The 18,377-nt window shown below is 38.7% G+C and overlaps 1 protein-coding gene across 2 annotated transcripts in view; it reads right to left on the minus strand.

The window, feature by feature from the left end:
* The window catches only part of scara5 (scavenger receptor class A, member 5 (putative)), a 75,958-nt gene that overhangs the window by 22,145 nt on the left and 35,436 nt on the right, over positions 1-18,377 (minus strand). For both annotated transcript variants that reach the window (XM_080514152.1, XM_080514151.1), the window contains exons 8-10: positions 13,020-13,100; positions 7,946-8,053; positions 2,196-2,261 (exon numbers count right to left, since the gene is read on the minus strand). In XM_080514152.1, coding sequence (XP_080370278.1) covers positions 2,196-2,261; positions 7,946-8,053; positions 13,020-13,100 — 255 coding nt within the window. The remainder of the gene's footprint in view (positions 1-2,195; positions 2,262-7,945; positions 8,054-13,019; positions 13,101-18,377) is intronic.

Here is an 18,377-nt window from a genome sequence, read left to right on the forward strand (position 1 = left end):
TTGGGGTCATATACACTGATAAATGCAGAGATACAACCGTCAAGAGGATCCAAGTGAGATTCCTTCAACTTCAAATGTTCAGATACATCAGTCCCATTGTACTTAGCTTTGAAAGCTCTTTGTGAAATCAAACTGATTTACTTCGCATTCTACTTTATTATTTGGGATTTCTTGGTGAACCAACATACGCTTGTTTGTAATCAGTTAACATTATCCACATGTGACTGGTCTTCTTTCCATTAGCTTTAATATACTGTAACAGTAAACACTACAGCAGATGTCTGAAGCACTTAAGATGGAGAGCAACCAGAGTAATCGAGAAATGCCGCTGCTAACTTCTCATAACCACGGAAAACACAATATAAAGCTACAGAATTTCTGGATTTTCTAAGGATATGCGGCATCCAAGACGAGGATTGAATTACAGTTTACTAGAGCAGAAAACAAATTCCAATTGAAAATTTTCATTTTTCAAAGAGTTTCTCAAAACAGCAAAATCAAAAAACTAAGTAGTATAATATGATAAAAAAACAAAAAACAAAACCCCAGTCTCACTGGGGTTGAAGCAACAGTTTACTGTGACATCATTCAGTGAGAAGAAACATGGTAACATCGTCTCTGCAGCAAAGCCTTTTAAACACTCAATTTTGTTCCTGATATTTAGCAGATCAGGTTCATTCTTCTTTGTGTTTAAGTAAGTTCTGTGATTTGTTGTTGTTGTGGTTGTAAAGCTTGCTTGTTCAGAAATGCAGCAACTTCTCAGGCTCTATTTTAATGCTATGAAGCACAAACTCTGAATTCCAAGTCCACTTTTGCTATTTCCAAGCTTCAAGATATGTTTTAGATGTTAAGTCGGATACTTAAAAAGTGTGCTTACACCTTGCCACACTGCAGGAAGTTTGTCCTGATACCCGTGCTACTGTTTTGTGTGGAAATTCTATCTTTTTTGAGTTCTTGGCAGATATTTGTTGTAGGCAGCAAATGAACATTGATCCTAATGGTAGATTTGTCATGAAGCAATGAAAGTGAAAGCTGGAGTTCAGGATGGACGACTGCTTCTGTGCAGCAAACAACTGAAAAAACCCAAAACGTGCACTTTATAATCTGTCGGATCCTGACTGCAGAGGTCGAGTCTTCCTGATGGGGGTCGAGAGATTAAAGCTAAAATGACTGGAAGAAAACGGAATAAAAACTGGCACAAACCTCACAAGATGTTTTTATAAACTAAGAGAACATTTAGTTTTTTCCCCTGTTTCATTACATAACCTTTGTGTATGTTTTTAATATTACAATGTCATTCCATGCTGATGTCTTTTCTTTCCCCCCAATCTAACTGGATCGTATTCAATATTTGAACAGTCAGGTTTTCCTGGATCATGCCTTCTCCCTCCTTGCCGCCAGATTGTATCACTACTTATTCAGCCTGTCTTGTCCACGAGTTGTATCCTTCATAAAAATGAAGCACAAAAGTTCTTTGCATATTAAAAACCCAATCCTGGCCCACAGACACGAGGACTTCCTTAACATAATATACAAAGTCAAACCGAAAAGCTCCCCCCCCCCCCCCCAGGACTCCCATTGCTCCCGTTGGTCACAAAATCTGACTCCCGTCTTGTTGGGACAATGAGAAATCACTGGAAGTTGATGTTTTTGGAAATGCACACAGAGATCTTGCTGAGGGTATTGAACAAGTCAGCAGGAAATAGTTCCAGAAACTGTTCCAAACATGAAACGCCAAATACAAAATCAGCTGGCGATTTAGTGAGATCCTGTGTGACTCATCTATGGTGAACCACCGAACGAGGGCCTTCGTCGAAATCAAAATGTGTCCTACATGCATTCGACCACAACTTACATAAAAGAAAACTTGCATGGGAAATACAATTGTTTTTGCTTTTAAAGCAGCGCAAGTGCCCAATGGGATAAATACAAAAGCGTCATCCAAGAACAATAAAAGCATTCTGCTATGCATTACATTGCAGAAGGCTTTAGTGTCACTGCACTAAAATTACCTTCTTTTAAATTCTGTTAAGTTTTTCTTTTAAACATCTGGGAAGTTTAGGACTTTGCAAATCGTGACATTGTATTATTATTTAAATCTAGAGAATGTTTAAACTTTTATGCAATTTTACACATGTGGAGTCATTTAATTTCTCTTCCAACATATTGATCAACATTTCAATATTGGCACCGACCTGTTTTCTCTCCGTGCTCTCCTCGGTCGCCTTTCTCCCCTTTGAATCCTCGTTCTCCTCGGGCACCTGCACACAGAGCAGTATGGAAACTTTACATTTACATTTCAAGTTCAGCAAAATAGACACCCTTCAAAAGAAGGTGATACTGAAATAATAGACCTTAATGAGGAATAATTGCCATGTTTCCCAATCTATTGGGCCTGATCAAAAAACATATATCGTATGTGAAGACTAAAATCCAACGGTGCCACCTCATGTAATCTACAGACATGTACACATTTACCACGACTCAATGAAACACAACAATGCACATATTTTTTTTCTTCATTGCTTTTCATACAATTTCTGTTTTTAAAGCAGAATGGAAAAAAAAGAAAAATGCTCTAAGCCCATTCCCAAATTATGATCTCAATAAAATACACTTTCAACCAAACGTGAGTGTATACAGTCCGCACTTATCCTAATGTATAACACAGAGACAACCACAGTATAGCAAATAGACAGAAATAAGTGAAATAACAGACAGAAACTTGAAAATAGCCAGAGCCCCCAGACTGAAGAGCAATTTGATCAACAGGTTTACATTTTCAAACCTTTTCTTTACCTCACACCCACTTCCTCTCTTCATACTCGTCTGTATATTTTTAGGAGAGCCCTTTAAAACAGCGAGCCCTGTAATTGACTCATGATATGGGCATAAATGCAAAAATTAGAGGCTCCCACCGTGGATCCTGTGTTTAATTTACCTCTCGAATTTATGGCTGGGATGGTTTTTTCTCCTGTGCAGTGGCGACAAGGAAAAGACAAACACTGAATTTGTGTTGTTAATGTATTTGAGAGAAACGACACAGCAGACGTGTGTGTGTATTGGAAAAGTTAATGAAATGAGAAACCTCGAAATCACTGTCACTAATTGTTTCGTTAGTGGTTTCTGTAGAATGACATTGCCTCCAATCACAGCCGAGAGTCCGCTAGTTCTCATCTGTTTTTATTCCAAAATATAGTTTTATTCCAAAATCCCTCAAATTGAAGCAGGAGAGAGCGTCTTAGTGCCCACAAGCTGCGGTTTTTCAAAACCACACGTCTGTTTTTACCATGAAGCTATAAGCGGATCAGCTTCAAGCGGGCATTTATCCCACCTTTAATTTGACTCACCTATTTTTTTTTTTTTACATCTCAGACCACAGTGTAGATACCAACGGAGGTGGCTCCCAATCCCACTTCCTATAAGTTACTGCCCATGTGCGAGTCTGACTTGAACGTCACACCACGCCCTGCCTTTGACGCCCCGGCTGTCACCGTTACCTCTGCTCTGACCACATCATTAAATAACTAAATAACACAGCGGAAATAAACCAAATAAACGGTAAAATCATGATAGAGCCACAAGAAACGGCCTACAGTGATGAATTCCTTTAGGTGGCAAGGTTGCAATACAGGAGATTCCTTTTAATCTTGTAAAGCCAAACATCGTCGGGATGGTTGCAGGTTGAGGTCCGGCTCAAGCTGTTCACTTGGTGGATTGTTGAAAATACAACTCATTATTCTTTTATTGATTATGATTTCAGGATTGTACGTATCTCCTAATGTCTTTATAACCGTGTAGATTTCAAAATCTGTTATTTTGTTTTTGGACTGTACTAAATGTGAGCATATGCAATATACTGTGCTGCTCTGCTTGGCACCTAATTCTATTTATAACAGAAAACAGGCATCGCAAGTAAAACAGCTGATAAACTGATAATTGTTGGCACCAGATGGCAGAGGGGCAGAAATTGCCTCCAGCCCAACTTTAAAGAAAATCTGTAGTTCTTGAAGACACTGATGATTTATGAGATCAAAACAGAGTTAATGACAGTTAATTATAAGCATCTAAATGAAATACCAGCATGTGTCCGTTCAGCTGATCGTAACCACAGCCTAATGGACTCCTCGCTGAGGCCACACGCCGTTCATGTATAAAAAGAAACCACGGAGCTTTCCTGCTCAGGAGGAGGGAGTCACTCCTCCTTCCTCATGACGAGGCCTCATTCACACCAACGAGTCCACAGGCTTCACCCTTCACTGGTCTGTAAAACCCTTAAAGCCCACAGCCAAACCCCAGGTGGGCGAAAGAGACGGACAGACGTGCATTGTTGGAAACCAAACATCTGTGGACCTTTTGTTTTTCTTCATCTTGTCTTTATTTTTGTTGTTAAAAAAAAGAAAAAAAAATGCTAATTTCAGCGGTTTTGAGGTGGTCTTCTTCACGTAATTAACTTGTCAGTCAGAGGACACAGCCAGCGCCACCTGCTTCTGTGGTCGATGCTCTTTTCAGGTTTGCTCAGCCATGGTGCTTTTTGTGTGAATCGTTCAATGTTTTCTCCTGTTTACTCCAAACAAACGAGACGCCGGCCCCCAACTGAGCACAACATGCATGGGATGGTTCACGAAAGAGAGTATTTCCACTAATTTCGATGGACTGTTAATGATCAAAATAACAACTTGTCAATGTCAATGTCACTTACTGAATATAGAAGCAAGTGATGAAAACAAAAGTCAGATTTTTATTCAGAATAACTCGTGTCATATTTAACTAAAACTTTATTCAGTCATTCAAATTTGGACAGAGGTCTCTGAACCATTATGGGTCCCTCTACATACAAACCCTATGAATACATAGAGAACACTGGTTACGTAAACACAACTTATTTACAACTCTAGTCATGAAGATAAGAGAATGTAGGGTTTTCTCAGTCATATGATTACACATGAAAACAATCACAAAATATTGCTCTAAAAGGTGTAAACATAAGCACAATATTTATTAGGTATAGATAAAAACTGGTTCCATGAGTAAGGGTTTTGTCTCAGAATCTTCAAAACAACATGTGCAGTATAGCTATTTTTGTGTACATTTTTTAATCTTTAGAATACCATCAACTTCAAGTTACAATAGAACTTAACCAAAACATATGTATTATTTCCTTTTACCATTTATATTTGATAAATTATGTCCAGTTTATCAGCTAATAAACAATTGAAATATTGGATTTCAAATTAGTTTCAGGTTTCAACACTAATATTTAACATGCTACCGTCAGCTTTTCCAGGACTGTAGTCTGTCTTATTGATTTTCTTTCAATCAGCCATTAAAAAAAAGAAGAATATAGGGAATTACTCTGAGGTCTATTATCTAAATTTATGTCAAACAAACATAATTCATTCTGTAAATGAATATATTGTCTTGAACAATTATTGGAAGCAATGCAGACAGATGCAAGATTGCAAGTCAGTTCCACCCATCAGCAGCAGACACAGCGATCCCGATAAAAATGCACCAAAGAAAAACCCAAAACTGGGGTGTTTTCCAGAGTGTTGACCCAAAAATGCTAAGTGCAAGAGACAACACGTCGGCCCGATCCAAGGTTTTGAGAGCTGTTGGCCCGTGTTGGGACTGTGAGACTCAACTCTGTCGTGCGGCCAAACCGAACCGATTGAAAACAGCTGTTGGCGAAATACACAACTTGCATGTGTACATACACAACAACACGTCGACACAAGCAAAACAAAGACTGCAGCGCCTAAATCCTATTAGTCCCTGGGACAGTTACTTCATCTCAGCCACCAAGTGAGATTCCTTGACAGGACTATAGATCGTGATAGATGCACAAGGGGAAATGACAAGAGAAAGAAAAAACCCTCTTGCACACATCAGGATCACATAAAGATCCGTTTTTATTTGGCAGTGAAAGTAACTTATCATCTCACAACATGCTTTGCACCCCCGTGAGCATGTTTCCTGAATTACACACCATGAATGTTTTGCCAATATTTCCATACTATATTTGGAAGTTGGAGCCACTGAGAAGAAAAATGACCGCAGTGATTTATGAGAGGACATTATATGATCAGTAGACAACAATGGTGAAAAAAAACTGTTCTTCACAATAATATGAGCTTTTATTGCTGGCAACCGTTCACAACAGCAGAAAAAGGGGAAACTGTCTTGGAGTTCAAAATGTTACAGACATCCGCTCGATCTCACTATAATCTTTGATCTGTGTCTTCTATACCGAATTCAGGTTTGTTCTAAAGAGTCTGGGCCAAGTTTAGAGACTGACAGGTCAATCCAGGTTAAGTTAAAAGACGAAGCTGTTCAAAAATGTTGGGACGAACTCTGTTGAATCTCATCGAAGACTAATTTCGAACTTTCAACAGGGTGTGCCCAGCTTACAACCATCGAGATTCCTTGTCTCGTTTGAGGAGTTTTGGGACTTTTTCAATGAGTCCGGGAAGGATTTCAAGTAATCAGGTTGAGTTTATACAGTTTGAATTCGTTGCGAAGACTCTGAGTTTGGTTTGAAGGGTGTGTGTCTCGTTTAAATGGTCTGGGTCTCATTAGCGAGAGAGGCTGAACCAGGTCACGTTTACAGAGTCTGATGTCTGTTTTGAAAAAGGTCGACTCATGTTATTGGATCAGGACGGGACAATCCGATGAAAAACATAGTTTGAAGCTTCTCTTTATCTAATGTGAACTGACATTAATAAAACATTCCCACTCTATTTTTTTGTTTTGTTTTATGCAGTCCTTCCCCCAGAATATATTTACAAGTTGAGCTTCAAAAAGTCAACAGTGTCATTTTTGTATCCGATAAAAATAATTCACAAATCCTAGTTATTTATAAATAACATTTGTAATTAATTCAATTAACAAGATGAGGACATTCAGTATAAATGATCTAAAATGTATCTCCTGAACAAAACTGTAGAATTCAATGGAAAACAAACTCAAAAACACTGAAAAGAAATACTTTCCCCCCCAAAATTTCAGCCTTTTAAAAACAGGAACTCCCCAGTTGGAGTTCCAATGGGAATCACTGCCACAAACAACATAAAATAATCCAGTAACCATGCAAAAATATATATTGATATTACATATCAAATTAAATCAGAGAAATATGGCTACATGAAGATAAAAACAAAAATTGTTTTATCAAGCAACTAACCACATTTGCTAAAATAGCAAAGTGACTTTATAGCACACTGACACCCCCACATGCACCAACTATAGAACAAATGGAAGCAGACTGATTCTGGGAATATAACATTACATAATTTCAAACAGAAGCCAAAAAAGGCACAGGAGTCTAGTTCTTGTTATTGAACCTCAGGGGTCTTTATATTTGACTAGTTCATCCATCCTCGTTTCCTCTATATTCTTGCACTCTGTAAATTCTTTTCATGAATTGACCACCTGATGCTGCCGAAAATGGTTGACTTAACGGCCACAGCTGTTATTTCACTGGAGTAAACAGAAATCTAAGACGACACGGGTGGTTGGAATGATTACAGATTGGGAGGATAAACACAAAAACAACACAGAAGCACCTGTTAGTGATGTCAGAAGTGTTAATACTTCTGGCTTCCATAAATTCGTCATGAAGATACGTTGTTTGCCTCGAGGCTTCCAGTTTTGGAGTCTGAGATGATTTGAACTGTGACGGAGTTGACAAACTTCAGCTGTCAGTTTTATAAGACTACTCAGAGTATCAGCCTTTCTATGAAATGGACTCTTCGGTGGGAGAGCCGAGTGACTCGTTCTTATTCAAGTAAATTCAAAACATCCTACATATACCGTATCTAGTTTGGAGTTCCATTGTGTTTTCTCGATGACCTTCGTCAATCTCATCAATATAAATATTGGAAATCCAGCAAGTTCTCTCGAAAGAGAAACTCCAAAAGAGACATTAGAGGCATTACTGACGTACCTTTAGGCCCAGCAGGTCCGAGGTCTCCTTTTTCTCCATGGCTGCCGTCGTCCCCAACAGACCCTTTGATCCCCGGGAGGCCCTGGATGCCTTTTTCACCAGTAAATCCTAGTTAACAAACACATAATCATTAAAAACAAATAAACAAACAAACAAAAAAACAACCTCAGCAGCAGAAGTAGTTATTTTGAAAGCTCATGCTGGAACAGAATAGTTTCTTAACCCTTTGATAGCCTGTTGAGCAAATCTTGAGTCACACGGTTGGTAAAAAGTCATATCATGAGTCTCTTTTAATAATTAATATGTTTATTTTAAAGTGTTTGTGTTTGTTTACGAGTTAAATTTCAACCATAAACTTCTCAGGAAAGGAGATTTCTTGGCCTGGTTAAAAGAGTCAGGGTCTGTTTTAGAGACTTCAAGTCTGGCTTTAAGAGTTTCTGTCTCATTTTCAGTGCCTGAGTTTGTTTTGAAAGAGCCACGGAACAAATTCTGAAATCCATGTTTATCTAAACGATTCAGAGTCCATGTTGAATTTTAAGGGCCAGATCTAGTTTAATGAGTGACAAGCTAATAAAGGTGTAGTTCAATGTGCTCATGGCTGTTTTTAACAAAGAAATCCAGCTCGGGTCGTCTTCACCTCGTCTCAGCCTGTTCTTACAGAGACTGGGTCAGGTTCAAGGCTTTGGGTTTGGTTTTTCCGTTGGATGTGTCGAGTTAAATAAAATGGGTCTAAAAGAGTTTCAGACTTCTGTGACAACACTGACTTTGGGTTTAGGATTCAAAGTCGACGGCTATTTTCCTAGTTTATAGGGTAATGCTGTGCTTTAAAAACTGATGTCTCTTGTCCGGTTTTGTAGTTTGTGTCTGGTTTTACAGAGTGTTATTTAAAGAGTCCAGGTCTCTTTACCAGTTTACCAGTTTCTAGTGCCTGGACCTTGTTGAAAAACCTGTTTAGTTTAAATAAATGGCGTTTAAAGAGCTCGATTACTGGAAAAGATCTGCAGAAGGAGTTAGTGATAAGTCTACTGGGCTTCGCTTAAATCTGGTTTCAAGGACTCCATGTCTACAGCAGGTCAACACTTTCCCCAAAACACAATTTTATTTTATTTTATTCACTGTGAAAAAATGGTTAAAAACTCTGATGGAGTCCCACTAACAATCTGTTCTTCATAACCAAAAGTTTTCCCTTGGGTAGATTAAGACTGACTGACCTCCTCAAAGTTGGAAGTAAACTTTAGTATTACCTAAAAAAAGACTAAAGACCCCACACACTCTCTGCTGCAGTGCACTAATGTGTTTTATTACTGGCAGCCAGAAGGGAGACATTGAGTCAGTACAAGGATGCAAACTTGATCCTGAAACAAACTTGTGAAATAACGTTGCGATCTATTAGAAGTGAACACATAAAGGTCGTGGCTGTTCTTTTAATAGTCCTTCTTTTATTCCACCATCTGTCACTGTCCCAACCCTCAATGCGTTTGCTGACACAGAAAAAAACATCAACATCTCGTTTCTTTAAGAAATCACTGTGGCGCCACAATGAAAACTGTTTTTACAGTATGCACACTTGAATGTCCAACAGATTAATGAGTTATTGATTGTAAAAAATTTCTCTTGAACGTCATTGTGCTCCGATACGCTCTGGTTACACCTTTGTGTAAGTGTTCAGAAATGTGAAAGAAATAATTAGACCAAATGCACTGAAGCCAGAAACGCAAAATAATCTGATCATGGATGATGTCATGGAACTTAATTCAACTGAAAGAAAAGAAAAAAACCCACTGGGGAAAAAAACTAAACAACCTACAAATCACAGCTAAGTTTGGATCCAAAGCAGAAGTGTGTTTTTGTGTTTTGCAGGTCGGTCCAACTGGATCATTCAATAAGTCTCGAAGGATTTCCACAGGCTGGATGAGATGATGAATTTTCTTTGGCTTTGGTTTAAATGGAGCAACTTAAGTACATGTGGTGCAATTCAAACACAGCGGGGAGTCCTGGGTTAAAAACATAACTAGTAATATTTGTCAACATTAAAAACAGCACTAAAAAAAAAAAAGAAATCATCTATTTCATTTCTCTTTGTGTCCTTAGTCTTTCCAAAACACAATTAAAATAGAAGGATTGCTCTCTTCTCTCTCTCGAGGTCAGTCTCGGTGGAAAACAACTTTAATTTTAATCATGCAGAACACATTTACTTCTACTTCTAACTTGATTGAGCATTATTCTGACATTTTAGTGAGATGTCACCAAAGTCAATCAGTCACTCATACTGACGTTTAGATCAATGGAGGCCTGGAGCCAATTCCAGTTAACACCAAAGGAAAGATTGTCAGAGGAAGCTGGAATATCCAGTGAAAACAAATGCAAAGTCTTTGGAGAACTGGCAAACCCGGCCTATAATCGCCTTGAAAGATTATTATACATAACATGTTTTCTGTTTCACGGATAACTGCATCATTCGCGTTGGAACAGGCCGTGTGAGCTGCTAAACTGTGTTTCGTCGCTCACCCTGCAAGAGGCAATACCCTGTTCAGCCTCTGTGTTTATGCAGCTGCCGACTTCTCTAAACTGATGACACGCCAACCCCCATTTACCGAATACCGGCTTCCTCAGCAGACACCTCATACACGTTCGCCTTAAAAGATTGGAAGTATTACTTCATTTAGTATGGTGTCTTCTGGTGTGTTCTACTTTTACTGCTTTAAAAATAATAGCTTAATAACTCTAGGCTGTTCTCATATATTGAAGAAGTCAGAAGGTCACCAGCTGGGAAAGTCCCACGTTTCAAGTTGTACACTTGTTCTTGGGAGAGAAAATCAAGTCAGTCACTACATGATTTGCAGTTTTACAACAAAAAAAAAAACCCATCTTTGCCAAGATGGCTGAAGTGATGACTGAAGTCAATGTGGCGTCAACAATATTGATACATCTCACTTTTACATATTAGAAGTTGCCTTTGTTTTTGTTACCCATCTTATGCCAATGGGAATATTGTTTTTAATACACATTTTTTAATATGTTGCGTTATTGCAGAAAGTATAAGATTGAAATACCGTCATGTTTCTACATACATTCTGTGATAAGAGTGACGTCAAATTCACTGTTCCCAGCCTGGTGCAGTGGTTTGCACCGTTGCCTCACAGTGAGTGAACTGTGGTTCAGAGAAGGTTCAGGCTGGTCTGTTAGTTTAAATGCTCGCTCTCAGTGATAAATGTAGGTTTGAATGTGAGTGTTGGTGATTATCTGCCTCTCTGATGGTGGACTGTCCAAGCTGGAGCCAACCTTTTGCCTACTGTTAATTAACACCGACTCCCGTCTCCCTTGAATCTAAGTTGAATAAGGCAAATATTGAAGTTGGATGAATTAATGAACGGAGGGCAATTGTGTGTCACAGTAAAGAAAACCTTCCACAGCGGATGCGCCGCGATTGTTTGTTGTTCTATATGTAACTTCCCTGCTTTTTGTCTGCTGGTCATCGTTGGTTGCTGTTAGTAATAATTCCAAGATGAAAAAAAACTCAGATTAAGTCCAAGACAAACTGCTGGAGCCTTCGGAGACTGAGAGATAATTTGTCCTGTGAGACTTCTGCTCTGAAGAGAAAGGTTTAGTGAACACTGGGGGTTGTTTTGGTCTCGGGGAGGGTCGAGTTCCATTCATGTTGCCATGTTTTCATGCTAAAACACAATAACGAGGCCTTTTCTTTCTTCCCCGCAGTTAGAAATTCTTTTGATTAACTTTTTCCTGGAACTATGGCAGCAGTCGCGGGGGTTTCCCTCTCAGCACTAAGATAATGCTTCTTGGAAATGTTCATCGGCCAGGGAATGTGGGACGAATGATGACGGGGTTGACGTGCTGAGCGGTGCAGATTCAAGAGGTATCAAGTTGGACGGTGTCCCACAACATCTGGATTCACATTGTTGTTGTTTGCATAGTTGAAAGATTGTATTTTTATGGTCCTGAGGTGACGAGTCTGCCTACATGAAGGTTCACGTTGCGGTTTGAGAGGCGTTACCTGCAAGACAGAGACGGACAACGGGTCCCGCTGGCTCTGTGTGAAAATAAATCCCCATCCAAAGACTGGGGCCTTGTTTTTGTAAGTGGATTTATACAAGCTTTTACTTTTTAATGCTCACTGCGTTATTAATGCAACGAACTAATCACAAGCGCAGAGGGACGAACACAAGCCGAGTTCTGATTTATGCAAAACGTGTCTTGGTTTTCACTTGTCAGGCCACACAGTGGTGTAGTGGGCAGCACCTATACGTCACAAAACCTCACAATCACTCCTGGTTAAAGTCCACATTTGGAGCTTGTTCTGTGTGGAGTGTGCATCTTCTCCATGTACCAGTGCTTGGGTTTTCTCTGAGCTCTCCAGTTTCCTCCCACAATCCGAAAACATGTGTTAAATGTCTGTTGCTGACTTTTATTATTGCCTCTGCAATCAGATATAGAGTGATTGAGTTCCTTGTAAAACAACAAACTACAGTAAATGATTTATACAAATTTATTGGTACCATAAAACCTATTTTAAAACTATGATGAAAAGGTTGCAAGTTGAAGTTGTTTTTTTTTCCCTATGATCTGATAAAAATTCTTTCAAATCTTTAATACGAAAAAATGTCATCGAGGCTAAAGAATAGCTTTTAATGTTCAGAATTATATCTATTTTTGGACATTTTGCAATTTAACTTCCCCTGAATCCAAGGAAGGGAGAAAACTGAGGTTAATACTTGTACGTCTGTTTTATAAACCTTTACCTTCGGTGGATTTTCAAATATCCAAAAGTGATCACTTGTAAAACTCAAGCAGTGATGCGAGTCTGACAAATTTACATAACAGCAATATTGTATTTTTATAGTGCAAGATCAGGGACAGGGAAAAATAAGGTTAGAAGCAAAAATGTCAAACATAATATTACACAAGTTATTTACAAAAGAGATTAAACATACAGTGTTTTGATGGTGACTGTGCAGAAACTTTGTTTTAGTATATCTCCAAACTGTGATTTTAAACAGGTCAAACATATCATTCTGGGCTCTTGGCAGTGAATAGGCACTAATATTGATTTACTCACCTCTTAAGCCAGTCAGCCCAGGGGCCCCTGGAGGCCCCAGTTTTCCAGTGTCACCCTTTTCTCCCTTTGGTCCTGGAGGTCCTACAGATAAAAGGAAAACAATAAAGGGTCAGTAGACTGAACACTGCAAAATCTGTCAACGATACAAGTGTTGAATTAAGTATTCTAACATGTTGTGTTGCTGCCATGACAAATATTGAACATGCTTCTTTTCAGATGGTGAAGAAAATGTAGAAAACACAAATAATACTAAACAATAAAACAATTACAATGTATTTATTACTTCAACGGAGATGCTGCAACTGAAGCAAACATGCTGTATCTAGAATTGCTGCAGATTACAACACAAACATACTGCACCACCTAAATATCACTTATAGAGTGTAAAAAAATGCAAATACTTCATCCTATACAATCTATGAGAAAATTTAAAGTTTGGACTCTGGGTCAAAGTTTTGTTTTACATTTAAGGGAAGTTGTATCATTTTATCATCATTGCTTGATTTGTCACAGAAAAAGGTAATAATACAAATCCACAGTGTGTTTTTTTTTAATAATAGCCAGTTGAACTGCTGGATTATAGAACGCAGGAAAGAATCATGGTGATTATCATCTGAAATTGTGACACATTTCACCAGGCACATCATTTCTGCAGATAAAAATAATATTAATGTCATCAAACTCCAGAGGTTTCTGTATTTATTACGGGCCTTATCGTGCACAGAGACGCAGAGTGACACAGCAGCCAAACTCAGGCCAAACCCAAGCATACGTCTGAGGACTTAGTCCAAATGTTTGTTGTACTTGGATTATTCCAGAGAGAGGGTGAGTGAAAGAAAAAAAAAATTCATATAATGAGAGAATGAGAGCGAGACAGAGAGGTCCAGCTACAATGGGAACCATATGTTTAACAACGAGCAGTTAGTGAGAATGCTTCGGAATTCTGGATTTCTTATTGTCCAGCAATCTTCGACCTGTTGTGATCTTTTAGCAGGTCTAATTTGCAGATTTGTGATGCTGACTGGCTTTGAGATAACAGATCTGCTGGATGATGCCCTGAGCTGCTTCACAACTGCTCACACTTAACCGGTGATGGCAGGTCACGAGGCCGCGGAGAGGTCGTGACGAGAGCACAGAGCAGCTGGCAGGAATTCTCTCCATCCTTGTAAGGACAAGAAGCCAAGGTGAAGACTGCGTTTTATGGAAAAGTGTTTACAGACATGTCATAGTTTCAATTCCATCCTTTTGCGCTCTGCAATGATAATGAGTGTTGGATGGGCTTGTAACTTTAAACGATCGTATCGCATGAAAACAGGAAGTGAGTGACGCCTTCGTCCTTCACACTGAGCGATACAGCCAAACCTGCTGTATCAATAGGGGAAAATCTTTTGATTAATCATATGTTTACTGTAGGAGGAAAGTCTCAGTCTTCCTGACGACAACATAAAACATGTCCAACAGCATGGAGCATTAACATTAGCCTGAATCCACAATGCATGTGGAGAGTTAATGGCCCAAAATCAACCGTAGATTATTGTTATAGTTTAGGTCTGTTTGCATGTTGGTGGTTTATTTCAGATGTTTTGTTGCCGTTTCGCTTCGTTTACATTGTTGGTATCGTTTATTTATTAAATCAGTTTATTTCAAGACCTGTGACATCTGCATTATAGAGAATTGTCCTTCAATTTATTCATGTAACTTTAGTTCATTCTAATAAATGAATCAGTCATTAGACTGATGTCTAACACAGTGCTGAAGTCTCACACTGAATGTGTCGCAGCAACATGACAAGATTAACAGAAAACCCCCCAAAAAACAACATCTTTAGCCTCTCCACGTGGTAAACAGCTCCTTCATTGTCACACTGCTGCAGCCTTTGTGCCGCCACAGGTCATTCATGTCTGCTGCAACAAAACAGTTTAGTTAAATGTAATCAGATACGTTTCCCGTTTATCCTTTGTAAAGACTGTAAACATTGACTAACAAAGATGAACAAAGACTGTCCGCAGTGTATGTGTTTGTTTCTTATTATGTTGTAAATACTGTTGTGTCTTAGTTATTATTGTCTCTGTGTTTAAAAACATTCAGAATATCTATTAAGCCTTATTTTTCTCATTTTCTTTTTTGTAATGTTGAGCTGCTGCGATGACCGAATTCCTCATGTGGGTTGACCATCATCTTATTTTAAGTACTTTTCCAAGAAGCTACTCCATTCTTTCTCCTCAGTAACTAATAAGGGATTTAATAACACGTTACCTCCATCCAACACCTGAAGCAAGAAGGCTGGCTTCAGCTGCCTTTTGTATAAATATTTGAGGGAGTTTGGTATTTCTACCAAAATGTTTTGAACTCTGGCTAATCATCCGTCGATTCAGAATAACGCCACTATATTTGAAAGCAGAAAATGCAGCCAAGTGCTAATTCTCCATAACTTATTTAAGGCTTCACGTGATTAATAGAAATAATAAATACTTGCCAGACTGATCTTGAACAAAAATAATCATTAATAGCACCTCCTTGTTGCTCGGGGATTCAACCTAATTGTCTGTGTATGAAAGTAAGATGTTGTTTTCCACAAGCCATCACTGGTTTATGAACAACAAGGCACAATATTAATATTTCTTTTTTAAAAGAACACAGTTAACAAACAATAGGCAGAGAAAAGCAATCAGAAGAAAGAATCAGTTTGTGGTCCCTCTGGCAGACACAGATGCACAGTGTAAACAAAACGGCTCATGTTTTTTTTTTAATATATTTTTAGGGGGATGAAGTCACTGCAGAGGTCCATGAAAATTAAGGTATTTATGTGTTTGTTGTTCAAAAGCCTCACATTAGCCAATTAGATGGATGATAACGGCAGTCTGTGAAGGCCAGGTTTGAACTTTTATTACAGTATTAATATCCATGAGCTTCCTGCTTCTCATTCTTCTATCACAATATTTATGGTTCTGCCTCAAACCAGCAAAAGACACGGATTAAGTTGAACTTTTCAGCCTGAAGCTTAAATCTCTGGAACCTTTACGAGGAAGCTCTTGATGATTCAGGTGAGCAAATCCTTCAAAGTGTACAGAAACTACTGAGCACGTACAAATCATCTGGGTTTAAGAGCACAGTTAACAGACTCAAACCTCCACGGATGTTAAACGACCAAAGAGGCTGCAACATCAGATTCTCTGTATTTTTATCTCGAGCGCAGACGTTCCACATTGGTTTGTTTTAACAGAGCTTCACATTATTAATCTGCTGGCTCTCCGACTCGCCTCCATCCATTAGACTAACAGTGTTTTAACAATAACAAGTCCCGACAGCCCGTTCAGGATCATCCTGATGACACGTGACAGCTCAGTCCGAGAGGACAACACCAGACTGGAGTCTCCGACGAACATCTATCCCACGTTACAAATCCGGTGCAGCACGATGTTGTGTTTTGTTTTTCACACACGTGCGTCGTCGAGCAGAACCATAACACTGTGATATGAGAGCGCGCACGTCAAACATGGGAGAAGTTGAGGAGCACCTTGTAAAATTCTTCACAATAACAAATGACGGAAAGTATTAACTCGGTCCGTGTTATTTGAACATGCGTATGATTTTAACGAAGAACAGATGGATGAATGTGTGGTCAGAACAGAGCTACAAGCTTACTGGATGTTTCTGATTTAAGTGGGCCAGCATGTACTTTAACAGAAATTCATGTAGTACACCAACCTTTGTAGAATGGGTACTGTTACAGAGACTTTTTACTGTCCACGGTAAAAAAAAAAAGAAAAAAGAAATTAACTTAATCGACTCTTTAAGTCAGATCAGTATGTGCACACCGCATATCATCTCTATGTATTTATTAGAGCAATAGTGAAAAACCCCCATGAGGTTTGGTTAAGGGATTTTTTTTTCATCACACCTTGCTTCAAAAATAAACCTCCCCTTGCTCATAATACACAGAAATTCTAACCACTCCTCCATGAAACCATCCTGTCTGGAGAACATAGCTTTCACCTGAGTGCCCTTCAGGAAACATGCTTGTAAATGTTTACCTTCAGGGCTGTACATTTTACTTCAGTCTTTTCCTTTTAAAGAACTGTGGTCAAACGTTACCTTGAATATTTTAGAATTGTCCATTACAACTGAAATACCTTGTCAAAAAACCTGATATATTTGAAATGTTTAAAAAGTCAATAACATTGTGACTGCTTGACATGCCTTGTAGTACCCTTCAGTAAGGTCTACCACTGTCATGCTTCTCTTTTTAGCCCGTCTCTCGTCCCTCCTTGAAGCTTCCACAAAATATTACATGAAGCATCTTTTAGATTTGTATCTTATTTGCACTTAGACTCACTTTTCAAAATAGTTTTATCTCCTGTGAAAAAGGCCAAAAAATGTCAAATACTCAAAGTGAGTAAAACAGCAAAATGGGCTCATGTGACTAAAATCATGAGAAAATATAAAAAGGAAAATAATGCCAAGAGCTGAAATTGCAAGAAACAGCTAAAACTGAAAAACGGGCAAAATGTCTAAAAGAGTCCAAATGAATCAGAGCAGATAAAATGACTAAAACAATAAATGGACTGAAATAAGTAAAACAGCTCCAAAAAAACAAAGCAGCTACACATATGGGTGTAAAACATTACTGGATCTTAGTCTTTACAACCTTCTTGCTGAAACATGTTTTTCTTATAAAATCTCAGTTTAAAACAGTGCATTTCCTGCAGCACATCAAGGACTTCAATTTGATATAGATCTTTTTATGGTCTTTAAACATTCAGCATAAAAAAAACACCAATCCATACTATTCAGATTGCATATGTGCACTGAGAGAACACGCCAAAAATGTCCTATGACTGCTTCTTTAACACTTTGCTGCTTTGCACTTATAGTATGCCATGACTTCATGTAGATTTAGTGCGGACAGGTATTTTTAACATCAAAACAGCCTTTTCTGTTCACGTCTTGGTTTTTCTAAGGCGCTTTATGAGTTCCTTAATAGCTGACGTGTGGTTCCATCTTCAGAATGACGACCAACACCTCAGAAAACCACGAGTGACTTCAGTACGACCATGATAAATGACCTGTTACTTGTGCGCTTCAGTGCTCTTGTGTCGACCTGTTGGTGAGTGTCGGCAGATATCTGAGCGTGAGCACGGGGAAGTCAGAGCCATGTGGACGCAAACAAAACTCACAGTGCTGTCAAATTGAAAGATAGCTGTGAAACTCAAGTAGATGGCATTTACTTCATGCCAATTAAACGCTGGCAGAGCAGGATTATACGTCAACATAGCAGGAAGAGAGCGACGAAAGGCAGGAGTTAAACATTAAAGATGAACCAAAAGTGAGGCAGAAAAAGACATTAAGCAAAGAAAG

Source organism: Blennius ocellaris (genome assembly GCF_963422515.1).
Source record: "Blennius ocellaris genome assembly, chromosome: 18".
NCBI classification, from domain to species: Eukaryota; Metazoa; Chordata; class Actinopteri; order Blenniiformes; family Blenniidae; genus Blennius; species Blennius ocellaris.